The 20,635-nt window shown below is 45.7% G+C and overlaps 1 protein-coding gene across 1 annotated transcript in view; it reads right to left on the bottom strand.

Moving 5' to 3' along the window:
• Window positions 1-20,141, bottom strand: part of Trpm8 (transient receptor potential cation channel subfamily M member 8) — an 86,923-nt gene extending 66,782 nt beyond the window's left edge. Inside the window, exons 1-6 of the mRNA XM_031368905.1 lie at window positions 20,062-20,141; window positions 18,913-19,005; window positions 7,841-7,962; window positions 5,325-5,398; window positions 1,038-1,194; window positions 25-202 (exon numbers count right to left, since the gene is read on the bottom strand). Coding sequence (XP_031224765.1) covers window positions 25-202; window positions 1,038-1,194; window positions 5,325-5,398; window positions 7,841-7,962; window positions 18,913-18,982 — 601 coding nt within the window. The 5' untranslated portion in view covers window positions 18,983-19,005; window positions 20,062-20,141. The remainder of the gene's footprint in view (window positions 1-24; window positions 203-1,037; window positions 1,195-5,324; window positions 5,399-7,840; window positions 7,963-18,912; window positions 19,006-20,061) is intronic.
• Between the last annotated feature and the right edge of the window lie 494 nt (window positions 20,142-20,635).

Genomic DNA, 20,635 nt, shown 5'->3' with positions numbered 1-20,635 from the left:
GGTATTCTCTCAATTCCTGCGTACCTTTAGACTGTGCGATGTAAATTAGTCTGCTGAAGATCTTGCGCATGCGTGGCTTCAAAGCGAAGTTTTTGGCTCCACCCGTCACTGAAATGACCAGGTTGGGTGTTTTGAGGTGCCAGTGCTGGGTCAGCAGTTCGTAGAGGGTTTCAGAGTCCGTGTCACAGGATAAACGTAAATACTGTGGGAACAGGATAAAAGCACAAGGTTTGTATGTTCTGGCCCTGGGATGCTTGGTGGCTGGCTGCCTGCTCCTGGGGCACAGGACAGAGTGTTCTAGGCAGGGCTGCTACCAGAGCTTCATAGAAAACTGGAAAGATGATGTGAGGGAAGGGCGACCCTGGATGGTTCCACAAACAAGATGGCGAACCTACAATTCCATCTGGCTTTGGAGGTATTGGAAGCAGGGAAGGCAAGAAATGATAAAAAAAAAGGGGGGGGTCCTCAAAAGCCATCCTGGCACACCTGGATGAGCCAACGAAGAGACGGGTAGGACTATAAGGAGACTCACTGACCCTCTCTGAATGAAGCTGGGTGTGCTCATGGACTGCCAAGTCCAGGCTTGGGGATGCATGGATCAAGGTGTGAGCATCCAGCCTGTTAAGTGAGCTGTCATTGAAACACTTGGGGAAGATCAGTTTCTAATGGAAGGAGCCTTGTAAAACTCATGGATATGGAGAAATGTTGCCCTGACTGGAGCTACAGTATACCCACAGGATCGCTTATCTCAAACTAAAGACACCACTCACAAAAGAGCACTCTGCTCTCCTCTAAAAGTTAGGCTCAGCAGATATTGCAGGGACCCGTGACATGTCTAGGGTACAGCTCCAATCCTACGCACATGGGATCATCCTTCATTGCTGAGTTTTCTGACTTTCACAACTTGTCTTTTCTTTCAGTGACTGTTGGTAGTTATGACCCAATCCCCTCCCACCTCCATGCTACTGAACAACTCAAGGTAACTCAGGCAGCTCAAACTCTTAGCACAAATATGAAAGGAGAACACCATTGCTTACCTTGCCTTTCTTTCCCAGAGTCTCAAACTGAATGTCCCCGAAGGCGTCTGTTGGAAACTCCTTGGTGTGTTTTTTGTAGTTCCATTTCTCATTTTGGTTGACCTGGGTGCCTTCAATGTGCTGGCTCTGGGCATAACCACACTTGCATGTGCTCTCCCTGAGCAAGCCGTGTTCATGGGAAGCAACAGATTTCCATCTACTTAAATGGCTTATCACATCTTAAGATAAACAATGCGCTATTAACTTCAGTCAACACAAGACAAAATTCGGCCTCGTATTCCCAGCCTTCTTGGTGGTTGTATAGAAACTAGTTTGGTGTTTTGCTCCCATTGTTAATTATCTCTCTGCCAACAAGCTTACCCTGTGCTGGGAGCAGAGAGAGGCAGAGAACAGAGCCCTACCCTCATGGAGCCCATTGGCTGTGTAAGAAGCCATGAAGTTGGGAAGGGATGGAGATCATGGATCTGGGAGCCATTGACTCAGCTTCTCACATGGGTCCTCCCTATCTCATAGAAGCCCAGGAACATGCAGGCATTGTGCTTCAGTGACAGCCTCATCAGACGCCCAGCAAGTGATGCTGTTCTGGCTGCAGATAAACCCTTCTTCCCGAGGGCTGTACTCACTGGGGAAGACATTGTCCCTCTGTAGTGCCTAAAGTTCTCCAGAGCTTAGAAACCACCCTTCTTTACTGGATAATAGCTGCCTTGGAGACTTTGGGCCAATAATAGTTAGAGCTAGACAAGGAAAATTGCAGTAGCAGGTACCAGCTCCTCCCATTGAAAGTACAGCAGAATTGGATGTTACCTGTCTTTGATGTGATATATATGCACAACAGGAAGCAGAAAGAGGATATTTTATACACATTAAGTGGAAAAGCCTTTCCTCCCCTCCTTCCATAATACTCTGCAATTGTTCAACAAGTGTCCAAGAACGCTGCTTATGATAAAATAACATCTGCAACATCCCAAGCTGAGACTGCAATTCCCTGTCCTCACATTGCTCAGCCTCTCCTGGGAGTGGCTAAGTACAAACCTGGCAAAAAAAAAAAAGCATCAACCAAATGATTCCTTTGGCCCTGGCAAAGTCCCTTCTTCCCTGCCAAGCTTGCCATGAGGGCTGGAAATTCCACAAAGCATCAAGTGGGTCTGGTGCACGGTGCGTGCTCTGCCAAGGAGATCTTCAGCTCAGGGTAACGCATGCATGCAAGTCTAGGAACACTGAAGAACTAACAACCCCAAAGAAGTAAAATACCTGTAAATACAGCCCGTGTTTGACCCATAGGGCAGTTCAGAAGGATGGAACAAAGGAACAGTGGAGCCAGACAATGTCAACCACTATCATCATGGCTGAACAAAAGCCCAGGGTCCTATCTTATACCCTTTGCCCATGGCTAGGAGGATTAATGTCTCCATTCTCACAATAAAGACTGTGACTCAAGATGTGGGCCTACTCCAGAATATGGAAACAGTGTAAAAGATTCACTCACTTTAGCACCTTTGTTCCCTACACACTCAATCAACCATGCAAGATAATTCTGGAGCAAAGATTCCCACAATAGAGTGAACCACATAAAGATATGTCAATTGAGAAAATCTTGTTAAGGTTATTTTTGGCTGGATTCTTTACTTTATATGCTCTATACAAAAATAGTATGGCATTTATAAAGCACTGTGTGAGTGGACAGGCACATAGGAATGGCATTGATGAGTCTTCTGGTAAATAATTTATATCTGCAAGCATCCTCAATGATTTATGTCAAGTAGATATTTTAGTTTTCCTTCCAAGACACAAGGATGCATACACGCAGCTGTCATGAAGCAGAGGAGGCTCTATACTTCAAGGTCTTCATCACCGTTGAGTTTTCTGGCATGTAGCAAAATGTAGGGCAGTAGGTCGTGTTTTCATTTATAGGCGGTGAGAGTGAAGTGTGTTCCTGTGAATCCTTCTAAATGCTCAATAGAAGTTCACAGCTCGGTTGACAAGTACCATGACCACTCCAGAAGAAGATGATGCATGGCCAAACCAAACCTGCCTATTTCTACTTCCAGGAAGCTGTGGCCTCTGCTACATTCCAGGGGCCTAGGAGTTCTCTGTTAATAGCCCTCCATGTGAAGTACAGAGGTCAGGCTAGTCACCAAAGCCACCCAAGTGAGAGAATAAAGGCATCAATCAGGAGTCTTCATCAGCAGCTGCTCTCAATCAGGAAACGGTTGCCATTGCCACCTCTTGAAGGCCCGTGCTGGGGAGCACAGACTTGACCTGGGTCCTGACAAGACTATCCTTACTCCCCAGCATCAAGGTTGCATCAGGGTGACCTTGTCTATGCACCAAAAACCCTGAACATGTGATCATAGTCAACAGGGACTGTATTGACATTGGTGTCCCTTTCTTGGAAATAAAATCAAAATTAGAACCAGAAGGTCTGTTCTCCTCTCCCCTCCAGGCCATACAACAGAGTCTTGTCAGGACCGAGGAAGAAGGAAGTAGGCACAGAGAGCAGTAGAGATGAGATGAGAGTAGATTAAGACTTCCTGAGTCCCCACAGATCTAGTCACAGAGCTTCTAACTACGCAAGAGACCCAACCACTGCCCACTGTTAGGTGGCATTCCTGTCTTCCCATAGCGAGTCTCCTCTTTTCAATTCAACTCATCCATGGAACTATATAATGGAAACCTCTAGTTACTGCAGAGCGCGAAAACTGTCCTGACTCAAAATACCTGTGGAAATATTAAAATATTTTTCTAAAATTGTAAAAACTCGAGCTCCAGTCTAGATCCTGTTCCCTCTCCAGCAGGATCCTTGCCTTCATCTGCACAGCCCTCCAGGGAGCTTCACTCAACTTAGCCAAGAGGAAAGAGTCTGCTGGGCCTGAGCCATTTCTGCAAGCCCTCTCTCTTACTTAAGCCCCGGGGTACATCATGAGACAAGGCTGCTCCACTCTGTCACTGCTGCCTGCCAATCCCACTCTCATTTGACCATGTTCACAGCTACCCAAGCTCATGGCAGGGTGACAGAGACCTCATTTGTCCTTTCTATAACTGAGGATGTGCTCTTGAGCCCCTCTCCCTGCTAAGGATAGCCATAACTTCTTAAATGACCTTTTGACCGAGCAAGTTGTCTCTCTCCTCTTTGGGCTAATAGTCCTCCAAGAACCAATATGCATGAATTGTTTAGAAATAAGAAAAGAAGCTTACCAGGAAAGAACCAGGTGGGTAGACGACATGGAAGAGGGGCAGGGATAGCAAAGAGGGGAGCTAGGAAGGATGGGAGGCATTGGCATCCTAGCTCACATCCTCAGAACAAACATTCTGAATCACTCAGGGCTATATCCATCTCTATTGTGGTCATGAACCATGCGTGGCTATTTGCAGCTTAATGATGAATAATTATAGTGAGTAATTCAGTTCACTGGTGACACTAGCTACATTTTAAAAGTTCACATGTCACTGCCATGTTGATAACATGTGTGAAGCAGGGAGTTTTATTGCTAAGAGCTACAATTGCAGATGGTAGACTTCCTGATTCTACGTAGGACCCAAGAAGTAATAGAAGAACCGAGTGGACCAGATCCATGGGATTCCACTTTGAGAGTGTTAGCAGGTAGCTGTTGGGCTACACAGTGTCTCAAAGGTGCCCAGCAGGGGAGAAGTTCCAGCATCTTCCCTCAGGGATCCCTCAAAAAACAGGCATTCACTAGGGATGGAAGTGAAGGCTTATCTGGATTTAGCCCATGTATGGCAACCCCAGGGTCTAAGCAGGGATCTTTGGCCCGTGTCAACTAGTTTGTCAAATAAAGATGAAATAGGGGTGTCAGCATTCCTTACCACTTCATTTGAGTCCCTTGTCTTGTATCACACAGTAAAAAAAAAAATCTGTTCATTTTCTCACCAGCTCATTAACATTATAAAAGCCCCCCTTGTGTGTTAGGTTTATGGGGTCTCCCTCAAACACAGGAGATTTGGGGTAGAGAAACACCCAACTAGAAGAGGAATTTCAAGAACCACAGCTGGGAAGAAGCGACACTCGGATAGCAAAGGAGCATGTGTGTAGCAAAGTGTCGTGCAACTGGGTTGACCCCCTAGGCTCATGGCAATACTCCAGGGGGTGATATTCTCTCTCAGTGACTAGACCAGGGAACACCTACAGGCATGTCACACATCATCAGGGACTTAGAGGATGCAACCACCCCCAGGAACGAACTCGTGGGCATCCGTTCACTGTTCTAACAGTTGGTGATACTGTACTCTGAGTCACAGAAGCAAATGTGGAGGAAAGCTGTAGCTTACATGGCCTTGGAGTCTCTTGTAAAGAAGACGCATTCTCGTTTTTTAAAATTTGCCTGAATAAAATTCACCAAATCCTGTGAAGAGAAAAACACGGAGTAATACATTACTCGTTTGTTCTCAGACCTGCCAGTATTAACGAGTGCTCTGTTCTAGCCCTCCTTCAAAGACTGTCATGGCAACCTCTTTGCTCCTTTTACTGTAATCTGAGTTTATTTTCACACCTACATTTTAAACTATTTCACTACGTGAAAATGCTTCCAAAAGTTGCATAGAATGCTCTTGTGTATAAATGGCATCACACACACACACACACACACACACATGTTTCTCAGTCTTCATGGTTATCAGGATACAGAAGTGTTGGATGATAGTTTGGGATTAGAAACCCTCTGCATATTTCTATGCCTCTTCCACCTGCTTTTTGAAAAGGAGGTGTTTTCCAAAATACCATACATTTGAATTCACTCTACTGTGGGCCAGTTAGACACAACTGGAAACTAGTTGCAGCAACCAGCCAACACCTTTAGAAGCCAGCGACATCTCTTATGAAAACAGTAGTTTGAAAATACTCATGTTCCTCACAGTGAGAGAATCTGCAATAGCCATGTACCATAAGGAGTGTGGCCAGAATACAGAGGGGCTGTCAATTAGTTTAAACAAAGTAGATGACCCAATGGGAAAACAAGAGACAGAGCAGATATGAAAAAAACGGAACCCCCAGGAAAGCCATGAACACGTGGAGAGCTCACCCACGAGAAGACGCCATTTTACACACATCAGGTGGACAGAGCCTAACACAACAGTTGACTGCCATGGAGATGAGGAGGAAGGTGAAGGACCTCACACCTCACATCATCAATGGTTGAGAGAGTAAACAAGCACCACTCACAACTACCGCACATGAAGCCCTTTCTCTGAGGACCCATGAAGAGTAGAGCAGTTTCTCATGAGCCACCTGTTCTCTCTTAGTTCATGGAGGTGGAGCTCCATCCTCAGAGATCTCTAGTCCTGATGAAGTTGGGCTGCTTGGGGCTTCCCTTTCCCGGAGGCCCCAGTCAATTGCAGATCATCTGGCAGCTGAAATACTCAGACCCAACAAGTGGCCTCACAAGATAGACTTCTTTATGTGTTAGGTCCTGAGTACTTCTCTCCTTCCTTCTAGCCTAAATGTAAGTCTCAGCTGGGGGAAAGCACAGGCTTTTCCCTTTTGTGAGTTTGCTGACAGCTCAGCAATCTACCAGTCAGATCAAAATGATGGCATCACTGGCACCCTCACCCCCTACCCCCAACACACACTCATGTTCCTTCTCCTTCTTTATAAAGCTAATTTCTACCACACCATCATATGGTAAAAGCCAGACATCAGACTATAGTGTTCTGACAAATAAAAGTGTGTGTCAAGATTGACAGGATAGAGAGCTGGTGAACAAGGGATACATGTGGCATGAATAAAACTCAACAGAGATAGCCTCCTGGTGTCCAACCAAGCTGGTTCCAATAAGAAGCCACAGCCTTTCAGCAGTGCCAGCACTGGCTCAGGATGGGGAGAGATGGGCCAGAGAAAACAACCAGAAACAAGAGCACTGCCAAAGAGAACAACTTGAGCTGAGGACATGGGAGTCACAGCTCAGTCCAAACTGGGATGAGAGGGCAAGCATCAACCATGGTAGTGAGATCAACACTGAAAATGTGATCAAAATGCAGAGAATAAATAACTCCAGGTTGCTCAGCCCCAAATGGAGCATCTAAAATCTCCCTATACGCTTGAGGAACTAGACAAGGGAGTAGAAAGTCTGCAGGAACCAGGTCAAAGATGTCAGCTGTGTGATGTCTTCTGAACAGGAGGACAGAGATGTTGCTCCCCTGAACTCTCAACAATATGGCCATCCCAAGGCCTGCAAAGTCCACACTAATCAATGTGTCAGCATGGATGGAATAAGATTTCCTAAAGTCCCACCTTTATATGGAAGAGCTACAGATAGTCAGCTGCTACCAGGAGAGGGGTGATCCATATAAATAAAGGTAACACTAATTAGATAGATGCAATAGGTTTAACACCCACACAGAGCAATATCACACACACACAGATCAATATCACACACACACACACACACACACACACACACACACACACACAGAGCAATATAGAAGAAGACATTATGAATTCAGTAGGGTGTTTCTGGGAGGGCCAAACATGAAAGGAGTTAGACAGGAAAGAGAGGGTCTGGAGGTGATACTAATACAGTATATTCATATGACATCCTCAAATTTCACACACACACAAAAATGATTAAAGAAACATAGTGTTTAAATTTTCCTAGTTACATATTAAGATGGTGGTTATCTTAAATGAGAAATGCTTGAGGTACAATACAGCAATGAACATGCTTCTATGTTCTACAGAAATAACTCATAAAACAAACACTGCCCAGAACACAAGAGATTATCTTTTTAAAGATGGCAAATTGGTCTCCCCATTACCCTAGCTGTGTCAAGTAGCCTCAGTGTGGACTTACACTGTCACTGTAGGACACGTCTGTGCTCCGAGACACACTGGAGTACAGGGTCCGGGTGCTGCCCATAGTACCGTTTCTGCGGCTCCTCATGCTGAGCCTGGCTCCCTCGAAGGACATCTTGCCTGCGGAGATTTGGGGACAAGTGGATTACAGACAGCAAAAGGGCTTCCCCGGAAGCATGTGTCCTGGTGTCCCTTCCTGCCACCCTCCTGTCTCTGACATGAGCAGTGTACCATGGTCTGCCTTGCTCACCAGCATCACCGTACCCCACATCTATAACCTTCCATCTTCTGGGACATTTCTGCCTTTCAGCACTATGCCATCCCTCTCCCCTATGCCTCAGTGCTGCCACCCTATGGTAGCAACATGCATGACAGCACATTATCCTATGACAAACCCTGTCTGACTGACCAGCCCCAGAATGGTGTGTGTGTGTCTGTGTGTGTGTGTGTGTGTGTGTGTGTGTGTGTGTGTGTGTGTGTGTGTGTGTGTGTGTGTGTGTGTGTGTGTGTGTGTGTGTGTGTGTATGTGTAAGCACGCACATTCTGTGGCACGTCTGGAGATCAGCTGGAGGCCAGCTTCTGGGTATAGTTTCATAGTTTCTTTCCTTCCATAATGCATTCCAAGCACTGAATTTAGGCCTTCAGGTTTGCGTGGCAAGGATTCTCGTTTGCTGAGCCAGCTTGCTGGCCTCTGGCTGGCACTGTGTATCAGCCAGATCATGGCCACCAAGTGAAGGCAGGACCGTGACTCCAACTCAGTCAAGCAAGGCCCTAAGGTTGCATGCCCAGAGTCTCCCTGAGACTCTGAAGCTACTTGTGAGTCCCAGGGACACCCAGCGCCTCCCACCTATGTGGGCATCGGGAAAGTTGTCTGTCCTGGGGGAGGGGAGAGTCCTTACCATCCTCAATGTTCTCACCTGGGGACACTCATCTCTGATGACAGAGATCCATTCCCTCATTGTCTCCTAAACTCTCACCTGCATCCCAAGCTCCAGACTAAGCCTACTAAACAGATCATGTGACCCATACATGCAAGGCATTTCCAGAACAAAATGGCCACCCTTCTGCTATACCCACATTCCTCGGGGTCTCCTCCTCTAAGGACCACTGAATTCTAGACTGCCCTCTACTTTCTCCAGAGTTTCTGCAGTTGTGACAGGGGCCACCCGGTAGCCCTGCTGCCTCCCTGGCCTGACATCCACCTTCCTTTCCCTCTGAATCCTGCTCCTCCCTTGGGCACCTCCTTTCCCACCTGCATCCCTACCCTCTGTCTGGAGCCCTCTACCCCAAATTTCCTGCTCACCTTCCAGGGCTCAGTTCACAAGCTTTTCCTTGGGGGAGATGTTCCATGAAGCCCAGGCAGGGGTAATGTGCTCACATGTTCTGGAAGCACCTTCTACTCTGAACTAAGCCACCACAAGACACATTTCTTGATCTTCCTGGCCCCTATTGGCTCGCTTTGGCCAAAGCCATGTCTGTTCTGTTCCCTACTAGACATCTAGAACCTGGCGATGTGTCAAAGGCATACTCATATACACATTCATCAGAGTTGACCCACCACTTGCCTATACAGTTCTTCTGCATAGGTGACCCCACAGCTCTGTGCCCTTGACTCCTCCATCCAAGACCAATGTTTCCAGGTAAGCCGCAAACTCTCCTGAGCCACAGATCTTGGGAGCTCTCCTAGAAGCTGGGCAGAGTGTGCAGCCCGAACTGGTTAAAGCACTAAGCGCTTCTTTTACTTCTCCCCCTAGGCATTCCAAAGAGCCACACAGACTATTAATTGCTACTTCACATACATTACTGCAAAACCGCAAATCAATCCTACAACGTATTCCGAGATGCCTCCCATACAGAAAATTGCTTCTGGGCGGGGGAACAGATGGCCAGGGAGCAATTTCATTTACTCTGCAATGGAAACTTTACTGCTCTGCAAAGGAAAAGGTGTGTCTTTTGCTTTGGAGACCACTCTCCACCAAACCAGAACTGGGGATGCCGTAGAAGCCGTGCACCTGTCCCACTTTGTTCAGGGATTTGTCTCTAAGACCTCGTCTGCGGTCAGTCAACAGTCTAGGTCATTTGAATCCAGGCACTTTTTATGATGTCTTGTGTAACACATGATGCAGGGGCCTGTGTTTACTGATCCTCTGGACATATTCTGGTGTGAAAAACTAAAACAAATGTTTGGAAGAAGAGATAGACGTCTCCAGAGAAAAGACTGGAAGTGAGTTCCCAGGGGACTGGAGAGGAGCTGAGAAGAGAGGGCCTGAGGGGAAGCACTAGAAAGGGAAAGAGGCTTAAACACTTCCAAAAGGGGGAGAACTTGAGAGACAGACCAAAACCAAAAAGTCCAGGAAGCTGCAGCAATCAGTGTCCACTCCAAAATGCCCAACCACATCCAATAATCCTGAATCAGGGACTGAAATCTAAATCCATGACAGGGAATAGAGTCTCTAGCACAAATATTGCTCAGCCCTTTTGTAAACACACAGGAAGAGTTCATCAGCAATGAGGCACCCACAGGGATTTGTGGATGGCAGTGTTATGTGTAAAGAAGAGGGAGTGGGGCAGACATACTCAGATGATGGGGATGGAGGGTCAGGGTGGAAGGTGGGATAAACACCACTTGAGTTCCTGCCAAGTCATTGGTGAAAGCATAGCAAGCTTACAGCTTACAATCCACACAGCAAACTTTGAAAGTGATCACTGTTGGCTTGAGGGAGTCTAGATAAAAGAAGTAGAAATAAATTTAACAGTTAGATTCGTCAAATGTCTTCAGCAACGCATCCCCTGGTAGCTTGGGTACCTTCTAATGGATGGCCCTACACCCATGATCACATTGGCAAGTGCTGCATAGTGGAAGTTTTATAAAGTACATAAAGTTAGGAGGGAACAGAGATGGAGGGATGTTGTAATAGCTGGAAAAGACAGAGTGGGGTGGATTCAATGGAAACATATCATATGCACGAAAACCTCAAACAATAAAAGGTGTTCTCCCAGGGGCTGAAGAGAGGGCACAGTTGGTAAGGTACTCACTTCCTAAGTGTGAAGACCTGAGTTTAGATCCTGAGAAGCCACATTCAAATGCTGGCTGGGGTGGTGTGTACCCGTAGTCCCACCAAGGGCAAGATACCCATGGCAGAGATGAGCAGATCTTTGGTGAAGTTCCAGGACAATGAGACCTTGTCTCAAACAGAAATGTGCCTGAGGATTGACCCTGCAGCTTGTTCTCTGGCATCCACATATGTGCACATGCGCAATTGCATGCACATGAGTGTGATTGCACACACACTCTCTCTCACAAACACACATACACACACACACACACAGTTACACTTGGAAGATGTTCAATACTGAGTTATTTGCTACAGGGAGAACTGGAAACAACTTAGGTTCCCATTGCCATTTCCATTCTCTCAGAAGAGACAAGCTGATGGTACCATGACAGGAGTGTCTTGATATTTGCTAGGGCTTCTTGCAAGTAGGAAAAGAACAAGATGACAGTAACAACAGCAATGACAACAACAAATCGCTCTGGTTTTGGGCTTGTGCTCAAATCCTACCCATGTGACCTTGAATGAGAGCTCCCAGACACAGCTTCCTGTTGCAGGGAAGTCGGGTAACATGCTCGCCACCAAGACCTCTATCAAGAGCATCACACATGACATTCAAAACCACATGGATGCAGAGCCGCCAAAGGGCAAACCACTGCCGTGTGGCCAGAGGAGGGCTAGGCATGATTTTAATTCTATCCTTTAACTTCGCATGTTTTCCCAAATTATAGACGTCATGTATGTCACCTGGAAAACATCTTTAATGAAAAGGAAATCGTCTTGGAGTTGAGTAAGCTGAAGATAACCCCTGACCTGAGCTGTATCGCTCTCGTCTAGGAGACAGGGGATGATAGAGTGAAGACTGCCATGGGTCTCTGTCCCCAGAGCCCAGGGAGAGGAAGGCAGAGCTGGGGGCGGGGGAGAGAAGGCCATGAGAAGGAGGTGCTATTGAGTTTGAGAAAAGCAACTAACAGACAGTGGGAGACCAAAGTCCAGGGTAAATATTGAAATATAATAGTTAACAGTAACAGCACAGGGACCAGAAGGCATTTCAAGGGCAGATGGGAAATCTTTGATTTCTCATCCAAGGAGAACCATGAGTCTGTCCAAAAGCACAGCCACCCAGGGTCTCACTCAGCAGCCAGAGATGTGACTTGAAGAGTCCCCTCAGGGATCCCTCTCCAAATGAACAGAAGCAGAGCAGCCTTCATTGGGTTTTGTCTTTGTGAGTCCGTTTCTTTACATATGGATACAGATGCAACTGTCTGCCCTGGACTGTCTGCCCTGGAGCCCTTGGTTCACTCCGCCTATCTGCTCAGGTCATATAACTGCACAGGTGACCAGAGGAACCTCTGTGGCTCTTGGCTCTTTTAATGGAAAAGGAGCCACGGCTTCATTCAAGAAAAAAAAATTGTTTCTGGATGGTTTATCTCCAAATATATAGCTGGTGCATTTGCTTATGCCAGCCTGTCTTACAGCTAGGAATTAAACCTTCACATAGAACTCGAAAGGCAGGTGCCATCACCCCAAGGTTCGAATTCTGTACACAGCATGGCATAACATACCCATGGCATCTGATGTGTAAGCTTCTTGAATACTGTTTCTTCCTATAAGAGGCACTGACATTCTACCATTCAGTAGTCTTCTTGAAACCTAAGTTTCAAGTCCAGGGCTTCTTGGCTAATCTAGTGTTCCACATGAGTGTAGTTCTCTAAATCACAGAATTCTGGATAGCAGTAAGACAATGAAGTCAAGAAAGATGGCAGAGGCTGCCTGATGTGGGCCCACCCACCAAGATGACCACCATGAATAAGACTCCACTAGACGACATGGGATTATGTCCTGCAAAGCTGAGTGGTGATTTTTTGATGAGGATGATTTCATGCATTTCATGAAGGTTGCTCAGCATGCTACTCTACCTCTAAAGCTTCATGGGAAGGAGCAGGAGAGATGGCTCAGAGTGCTTGCTGTCCTTTGCAGAGGACCAGGGTCACAACCATTTGTAACTTCTGTTCCAGAGGAATCTGATGGCCTCTTCCAGCCTCCAAGGGCAATGTACACATACATTCATTCAGACACACACATACACACATGCAGAGAGAGAGAGAGAGAGAGAGAGAGAGAGAGAGAGAGAGAGAGAGAGAGAGAGAAATAAAAGTAATTTAAAAAAAATTCATGAAGATAGGGGTGAAATATGAGCACTCTGGTGTCCTTCACTCCCAGGATTCAGAAGTTCATAGAGAAATGGAAAACATACTTTCCCATAGCAATGAAAACCATGTGTCAAGAGAGTATCAGATAAACACATTGAAGAAACATCTGCTAATCAAGCATAACACTGGAGGGAGAAAGAGCTACCAAGGTACCGAAAAAAAGCCAAAACAAGGGCTTGTGGGTCTGAACAAGGCTGAGGCTGGGCTCCAATGACCAGCAACTAATATACCCTCTCAAGTCTCTGTCTCTTCATTACTAAGGCTGTGCCCAGCGCATGGATTTACTGCAAGAATTAAAGACAATGGGTTTGCATCAGACTAGACTAGCATGGTGTTTGGATGGCAACAGTGTCAGAGCTTCTACCATTCCTGCTAAACTAGTGTTGGGACCTTCTGAGAACAGCGAAAGTGATGTCTGAGGAAAAGTAAGGTGTCAGGATGGTTGTCATTACATCAGTTGATGAGAAAACCTAATTAGATTTGCATCCTAAAGACCCAGAAGCAGAGGGAGCATGTGCAAAAAGAGCTGGCAAGAGAGGGGAGGGCTCCATGAGCGGGGGATGAGGAGGTGATGGGAATGGGGGTGTCACTCATTAGACTTAGTGAAGAAAGTGGTTGTTAGCAGGAGTTGGCTCCTTGAGAGCTGGTAGGCTGAGCTAACCATAGCAATCAGGAACAGAAAGCAACCACATTCTCACCATGGACCACTAACTGGCTTCTAAAAGGAAGGTCGGTGCTTCTGTCTGCCAGTTACCATGACATTCATCACCCTACTTTACTACAATGCCCAACTGCATCCGACTTTGGCCCAACTTATGATTAAGCTCTTCTTTTTGTTAAAGGTTTTCACCTTTGAGAAGAAATATGATCTTCCTATTAACGGCCATTTCTGTGGCTTCTACTCACACAAGTGGCTCTCTTGGCTTTATGGCAGGCACAGCTCTTCCTCCCTGACTTGTCTACCCTGGACTCATCCATCAGCATCAGAAAAACACCATGGCGGAGATTCCAATGGAGCACAGTAGATAATGTGTATGTTAGGAGACGGGTATGAGTTGGGGGTCTTTGCAGAGAGTTCACATATGGGCAACTTGACTGGTGCTTACCCCCAGTGCTGCAGGCTTGATCCTGTTTTCATTAGATTTCTGGACCCTGTAAAGTAAACTCTATAGACAGCCTCACTGATGTTTTCCCTGCCACAATTATGCTTTTGTCCTTAATTCATCGTAGTTAATATTTTATTGATTCTGGCTAGAAGTGGGCCTACAATTTTCATCTTGATCATAAATTCTTCTATGTGCAAACTCAAGGGGTTTTTTTGTTTGTTTGTTTCCTGGAAATCATATTGTTGTTTTCCGACAACAACCTCGCCTCCCCTGGGCATGGGTGACATCGCACAAGACTATGTTTCTCCAGATCCATAACAGGTCATGAAGGCTACTATGTGGGAAAGAGAGGGTAATATGGCAGCTCAAAGTGAAACACAAGACCTGTGGGCAGAGTGGCTCTCAGAACTACCATGGGTCCTCATTTCTACATGAAACTGATACCCTCATAGACATGCCAAAGACTGGCATCATCATATAGGTCAATGTCAAACCAGAGAAAGCGCTTGAGGTGGCAGCAAATGGCATCCAGTGTCCTGAATGATCAGCACTGAGTCCAGAAAGGAACCAGGAAGGAAGAACACCGGTCGCACTGGATCCGAGATTGTAGATTCCAATCCACCCAACAGGGATGGGAGCTCCTGGGTCCACGTTCTTGGTGGCCCAGCTGTGACAATCACTGGTCAAGCACTGGAGAACATGAAGATTTCTGTAAGGAACCATCATTTCAGAAGCAGATGTTCCTATGGGCAGATGTGGACAGGCTACATCCCTACTGAGCTAAGCAAAGATCAGGACATTTACAAGGAAAACCCCACTGGATCTGATCCAATGAAACACACAGGGCCAGAAGTATCCAGAAGTTACTTAAGGATAGTTAGACATCAAACCATCCAGTCAGTGTAGCAGGGAAACAATGCAAAGGAGGGAGGTCAGGCTGATGTCCAACTTCTCACCTCCAAAACACTTATCTAGAAGCAGCTAGAGCACTCTCTGCTTTGTGTGAGGGAAAACATTGGGACCTAAGGCTTCTGTCCTCAGCCAAGGCAGCTATGAGGGCAGCGAAAAGGGCAAGATAAGAAAGAAGGGATGCAAAGCCCAGCTCTGGATGGGGAATGAGGGTCAAGGGACATGGGGATTGATGAAACTCTCATGAGTGAACGGAGAAAACATGGCAGGGCTATGTCTTCAGTGTAGGATTTTTTTTTTATTTCACCTCAGTGAATAGAGATTTGAAAAGACCTACTAAGAGATTCTGTAAGGCAAAGAAAGGAAGAACGCATGAGGTGAATTGAGGTAAAGTAAGAGAAAGAGACTGGTCCGTGAAGGCTATGGTGGCTCTGTCCAAGCACATAAGGAAGCCTGCTTTAGTGGTACCCTGAGGTTGATGATGGCCGAAGCAAAGGGAAGACTCTCTCTCTCTCTCTCTCTCTCTCTCTCTCTCACACACACACACACACACACACACACACACACACACACACACAAGCGAGGCCAGGGTAAGAGCTGCAGTTGGGACAGATGGATGGGGACCATGAATGTGACTAGGAAGAGCAGCCCCAGGACTTTTCTCTGAATGGGACAATTCCAAAGCCTGATGGCTGTGTGATAAAACTACACACACTAATGAGTGCATGGGAAAAAAACGTGGAAAACTTGAGTGGCATCTGTGGCCAGTTCCCATCTCAGTTCCCTAGCCTGGGTCTAGTAAAAATCCAGTAGTTATATGTGTTGTTATCCATTGAAGAGGATGAGAAGATGAATGAAAGACACACACCACTTCCCTGCAATATATATTTTTTTCCAACACAATGGTAAACTAAAAGAAATCAATCTCAACATCCTGAGTCTCATGGTCAGAAGAATCATTGGTATATTGGTAATTCCTACAGCATCAATCATGCGATGCCAATAGCACCAACTATATACCACGTACAGCTCCTCCATGTAATTTCTGCAGCTCCCATCAGGTAGTACCCAGGGCACAAGACAAAACGTGCCTGCTTCCTATACTTTTACCATCCTAAATGAAGCCGAAGCTGATCACTACAGAAAGTGTCAATGAGTGTACCTTAAAGTCAGATCCATGGATCCAGGGGGTGGGGGTGTAGAATTCAGCCCGTTCTAGAATTGACTTATAGTCCTTTCGGAGATTCCTAAGGGATCTAGTGCATTTAGTGGGCTCCTTATGCCCACCAGGAGGTGATATCAGTGAAAATTTACAATCAAGGTGGGCTCTTAGAATGTATCTATGTTTCCACAACTTCATAATATGTCAATATGTCATGAAGTTGCTCCCTCCCTTCCCCAGGAGAGAGTGGAGTGGCTCTAAGACTAAAACAGCAGTTCCTCCGACTTCCCATACAGGCAACAGAGGTTTACATCACAGGCTCACTCAAGAGACCACTCTGAGACTCCAAACCAGTGGTTCTCAACCAGGGTTCTGTGACCATTTAATACATACAGTTCCTCATTTTTCAGTGACCCCCCCAAGCATAAAATTATTTCATTACAACTTCATAACTATCTACTGTTATGAGCCATAATGTAAGTATCTAATATGCAATATATCTGATATGTGACCCCAAAGGGGACACAACCCACAGGTTGAGAACACTGCTCTAGACTTACCTTCCTGTGCTCTTTGAGTGAGTCTGCAGGTATGAACCACACTTGTAGAACTTTGGTCTGCGCTGCTATGCTACAGATTAGACAGAGCATCCATTCTTAGACTGCAGTAAAACGTTCACAGAACAGCCTATCAAATCATTCAAGAACACAGTCTATAACTGTCAAGACCTGAAGAGGCAGTCTCATGTAAGCTTCAATCCAATGTTCTTCCAAAGTCAACTTGAACACTTGAACAGTGCAACATTACTCATTCTAGGGCATAAAATACATACTCAACCAGCACAGAAATACTTCTACATGCCAGAAATAAAGAACAGGTGTGCCTCATGCCTACTGTGTGCCAGGTTCTGTGCTGAGCTCTTGACTATCTTCCAATGAGAACCTTTAAATGAATGAGAAAGACAAAACACAGAGAAGCCAACTTTTCCAGAGTCCCACAATTGATAAATAACACATAAAGGTTCCAACCCAACCATGCTATCCCTAATCCCAACCTTGAAACAGTAAGTAGCTTTGTGCCACTTCAATATCCCTTTAAGAAGATAGAGATTGTACTTATTACTATGTTAATGCACTATCAAATGTAAACCATTAGAAAGTTATTTTGTGACAGAGAGGTCAAGGCCACCATAAGAACATGGCCTACAGAATCAACTAACAAGGGCTTATAGGGGCTCCCAGAGACTGATGACAATCAGGAAGGAAGCTGGTATGGGTCTGACCTAGGCCCTCTGCATATATGCTATGTCTGTATAGTTTGGTGGTCTTGTAGGATTCCTAATAGTGGGAACGGGGTCTGTCTCTGACTCATCTACTTCTGGGACCCTTTTTCTCCTACTGGCTTACCTCATCCAGCTTGGTATGATGGTGTGTGTCTTGTCTTATGGTGACTTGTTATGCAATGTATCCTTGGGAAGCCAGCTCTTTTCTAATGAGAAGCAGAGGAGGAGTGGATTTGGAAGACGTGAGAGGTGGGGAAGAGGAACTAGAAGGAGTGGAGGGAGGAGAAAATGTGATTGGTGTAATAAATGAGAGAAGAATATAAAAGAAGGGAAGAAAGACAAGAAGAAAGGAAGGAAGGAAGGAAGGAAGGAAGGAAGGAAGGAAGAAAGAAAGAAAGAAAGAAAGAAAGAAAGAAAGAAAGAAAGAAAGAAAGAAAGGAGTTTTGTTTGTAGAGGCTGACCACTGTGGCTTTTTTTAAGTTGGGAGGGGTAGCAAGGAGGAGGGATAGCTTGCATATGGAGGTCTTACAAGAGTTGGAAGGAGTTGGTTCTCTCCTTCCAATATGTGGGTTCTGGGAATTAATCTCACATCCTCAGGCTTAGACGAAGTCACCCTCACTTCCTGAGCCACTTCAACAGCACCCCTGTGTCTTTTATTACTAGTGCTAATAAATCATTTTTGCAACCTATAACTCATCATTAGCAATGGAATATTCTCACATTCTCTGAATCAGATACACATGAGAATCTGTGGTGTTATTGTCTTCATATAATAGTAGTATTTGGCCTGTCTTTACGATTTCCTCTTAACTTGAGTTTCTCAGCAACTGAACTGATCCTAAGATGCCATTTTCAAGAAAGATGGACAGTTGTTTCCCTTTACGGTAAACACAAATGAAAAGATGCTGCCAAGTAGGAGGGGGCACTGGCCTGTGCTCTGGGAACACTCCAGAGGGCCTGGCACCAAACCCCATCCTGCTCCTGTTTCTCTCTTCCTTCCCATCAATTATTCATTGTAATGGGGAGAGTGACACTTCAGAGACTTCAGAGATGTGTGACACCACTCAGAGACATCCATCCAGAGACTTGTTCTGGCAATAGCACAGTAGAGGTGTGTGCAGAGGTGCACAGGCCTGTAGGGGATCACCTTCACCCTCATCTGTAACTCACCATGGAGAAGATCTACAACTTTTGTTGTTGTTGTTGTTGTTGTTGTTGAAGACATTCTCCTGTTTTTCTAGTTGCAACAGGACAGAAATCTGAACAGGTGGGTTAAAAACTGGCAAAATGGTAAATTTTCTGGAAGTTTAAGATTATTGGGCCCAGATGGACATAGGGCCCATACCTGTGATCCCAGTACTTGGGAGACAGAAGCAGAAGGATGTCCGTGTATTTGAGGTCAGTCTTTTCGACATATCAAGTTCCAGGACAGCCAGAACTACATAAAGAAACCCTGTGTCAACAAAACAAACCACTACCACCACCACCACCAAAACAACAACAACAACAACAATAACAACAACAACAACAACAATAATAATAATGGTCCCCAGGACCCTGCTCTAAGAAGCAGTGTCAAGACATGGGCAAACACAGGCCACAGACAGAGCTTAAAGGTGCTATTTGCCAAAAAGCCTTCTAGAACCAGATGGGGCCACAGAGGAGCCTAGACCCTGCTGCTTTTATAGATGCCAAAAGAAGCACCAATTCATATACCAAGAATATAGTCCTAGGTGAGGGCAACTTCATCCCAAACTTTAGAGAATGATAACTACAAAGTCCCAGTCTTGAAGCAGCCCTCCCTTCACTCCCGGGATGCTGAGAAGGAGGAACTCCTGCCACAGTGAGGAGGCTCCTGTTAGGACAGCTCCAGCATATCCAAAGGACACCGGACATTCTGCAGTCCCAACACCAAGAATGTCCGCACGAGCCTCAAAGTGAGCTAGAAGTGAAACCTTCAGTCATTTACCCAGCCCCCTGCTTTCTCATTGACTTCTAAAGAATACAAGAGATGCTCGTTCCAACCAGCCAAGAGATCCAGACAGCCACAGAGAGTAAAGACAAGTGGAGCCTGCTCTCCTTTTGCTAGCAAAGGAAATTTGCTGTCTGAATTTATCCCTTCTTGAGTTAACTCCATCTCACCAGAGCATTGATTTAAGAAAACTTACTTGATTCAGAGTCCCAGTAGATAGGGGAGTTGTTAGGAAAGCTATTTTGAGGATTCCTCTATCCATTGATCAGGAAAGGGAGCCTGTTTTAAAACCATGCCCCAGAAATTCTTGCAGGAATTCCTTCATTTATAAACCAACTCAAATGGAGAGGAGGTCATCTGCGGAGCAACATCCTACCCCTATCCCTTGAAGGAACCTAAGGGTTTCAAATCTTGGCAGAAAATGATGCCCAGACCAGAAGTACCAGACTCATCACATTGACTGCACAAGCCACAGCAAGGGCGGCACTTACAGAGAGGAGAAAGCAAAAGCTGAGAACGTACCGTGGAGCTGCTCAATCAGCCAAGAGCTTCTCTCTCCTCAAAGAGCCTGCTTGTCTCCTAGACCACTGGAGGAGGGAGGACTTTATAGTCACACACATCCCAGCCCAGCCCCGCCCCCTGCACTAAGCTTCTTTGAAGAGAAGGAATACAGAGAGAAAAAAGGAAAAAGTCACACCTTGCAAGAGCAATTTTAGGAACTGAATAGAGAGACAAGCAGCGCCTAGGAATGCAGAAATGCTAAGATGGTAATTAGTAAATTCCAGTAAGGTAAACACTCCTGATTTCCACTCTTAGCTTGCCAGTAGAATGAATTCATACTAAAACCTAATCTCTAAAGTTAGTGACACATTTTAAAAACCACAAATGAGATGGGAAATGCTCATCATGAAAAGCGATGAAATTAATTAAAGAATTAAAATCCTTAATTAAGATTAGGAAAACACTCTTAAATGGAAGTGATTTAACCGGCATTGCTCTTTTGCATATTTGTAGATTTTCCAGCTCTATCCTTCATTCAGCCTTTGGCTGCCTACGCAGGGCTTAGGAGTGTGTCACTGAAGCTGAGCTAGACCGG

The sequence above is a fragment of the Mastomys coucha genome, unplaced genomic scaffold (assembly GCF_008632895.1).
Source record: "Mastomys coucha isolate ucsf_1 unplaced genomic scaffold, UCSF_Mcou_1 pScaffold14, whole genome shotgun sequence".
Taxonomy (NCBI): Eukaryota; Metazoa; Chordata; class Mammalia; order Rodentia; family Muridae; genus Mastomys; species Mastomys coucha.
Note: the sequence above shows the minus strand (reverse complement) of the source record. Positions and strands in the feature narration are given on the sequence as shown.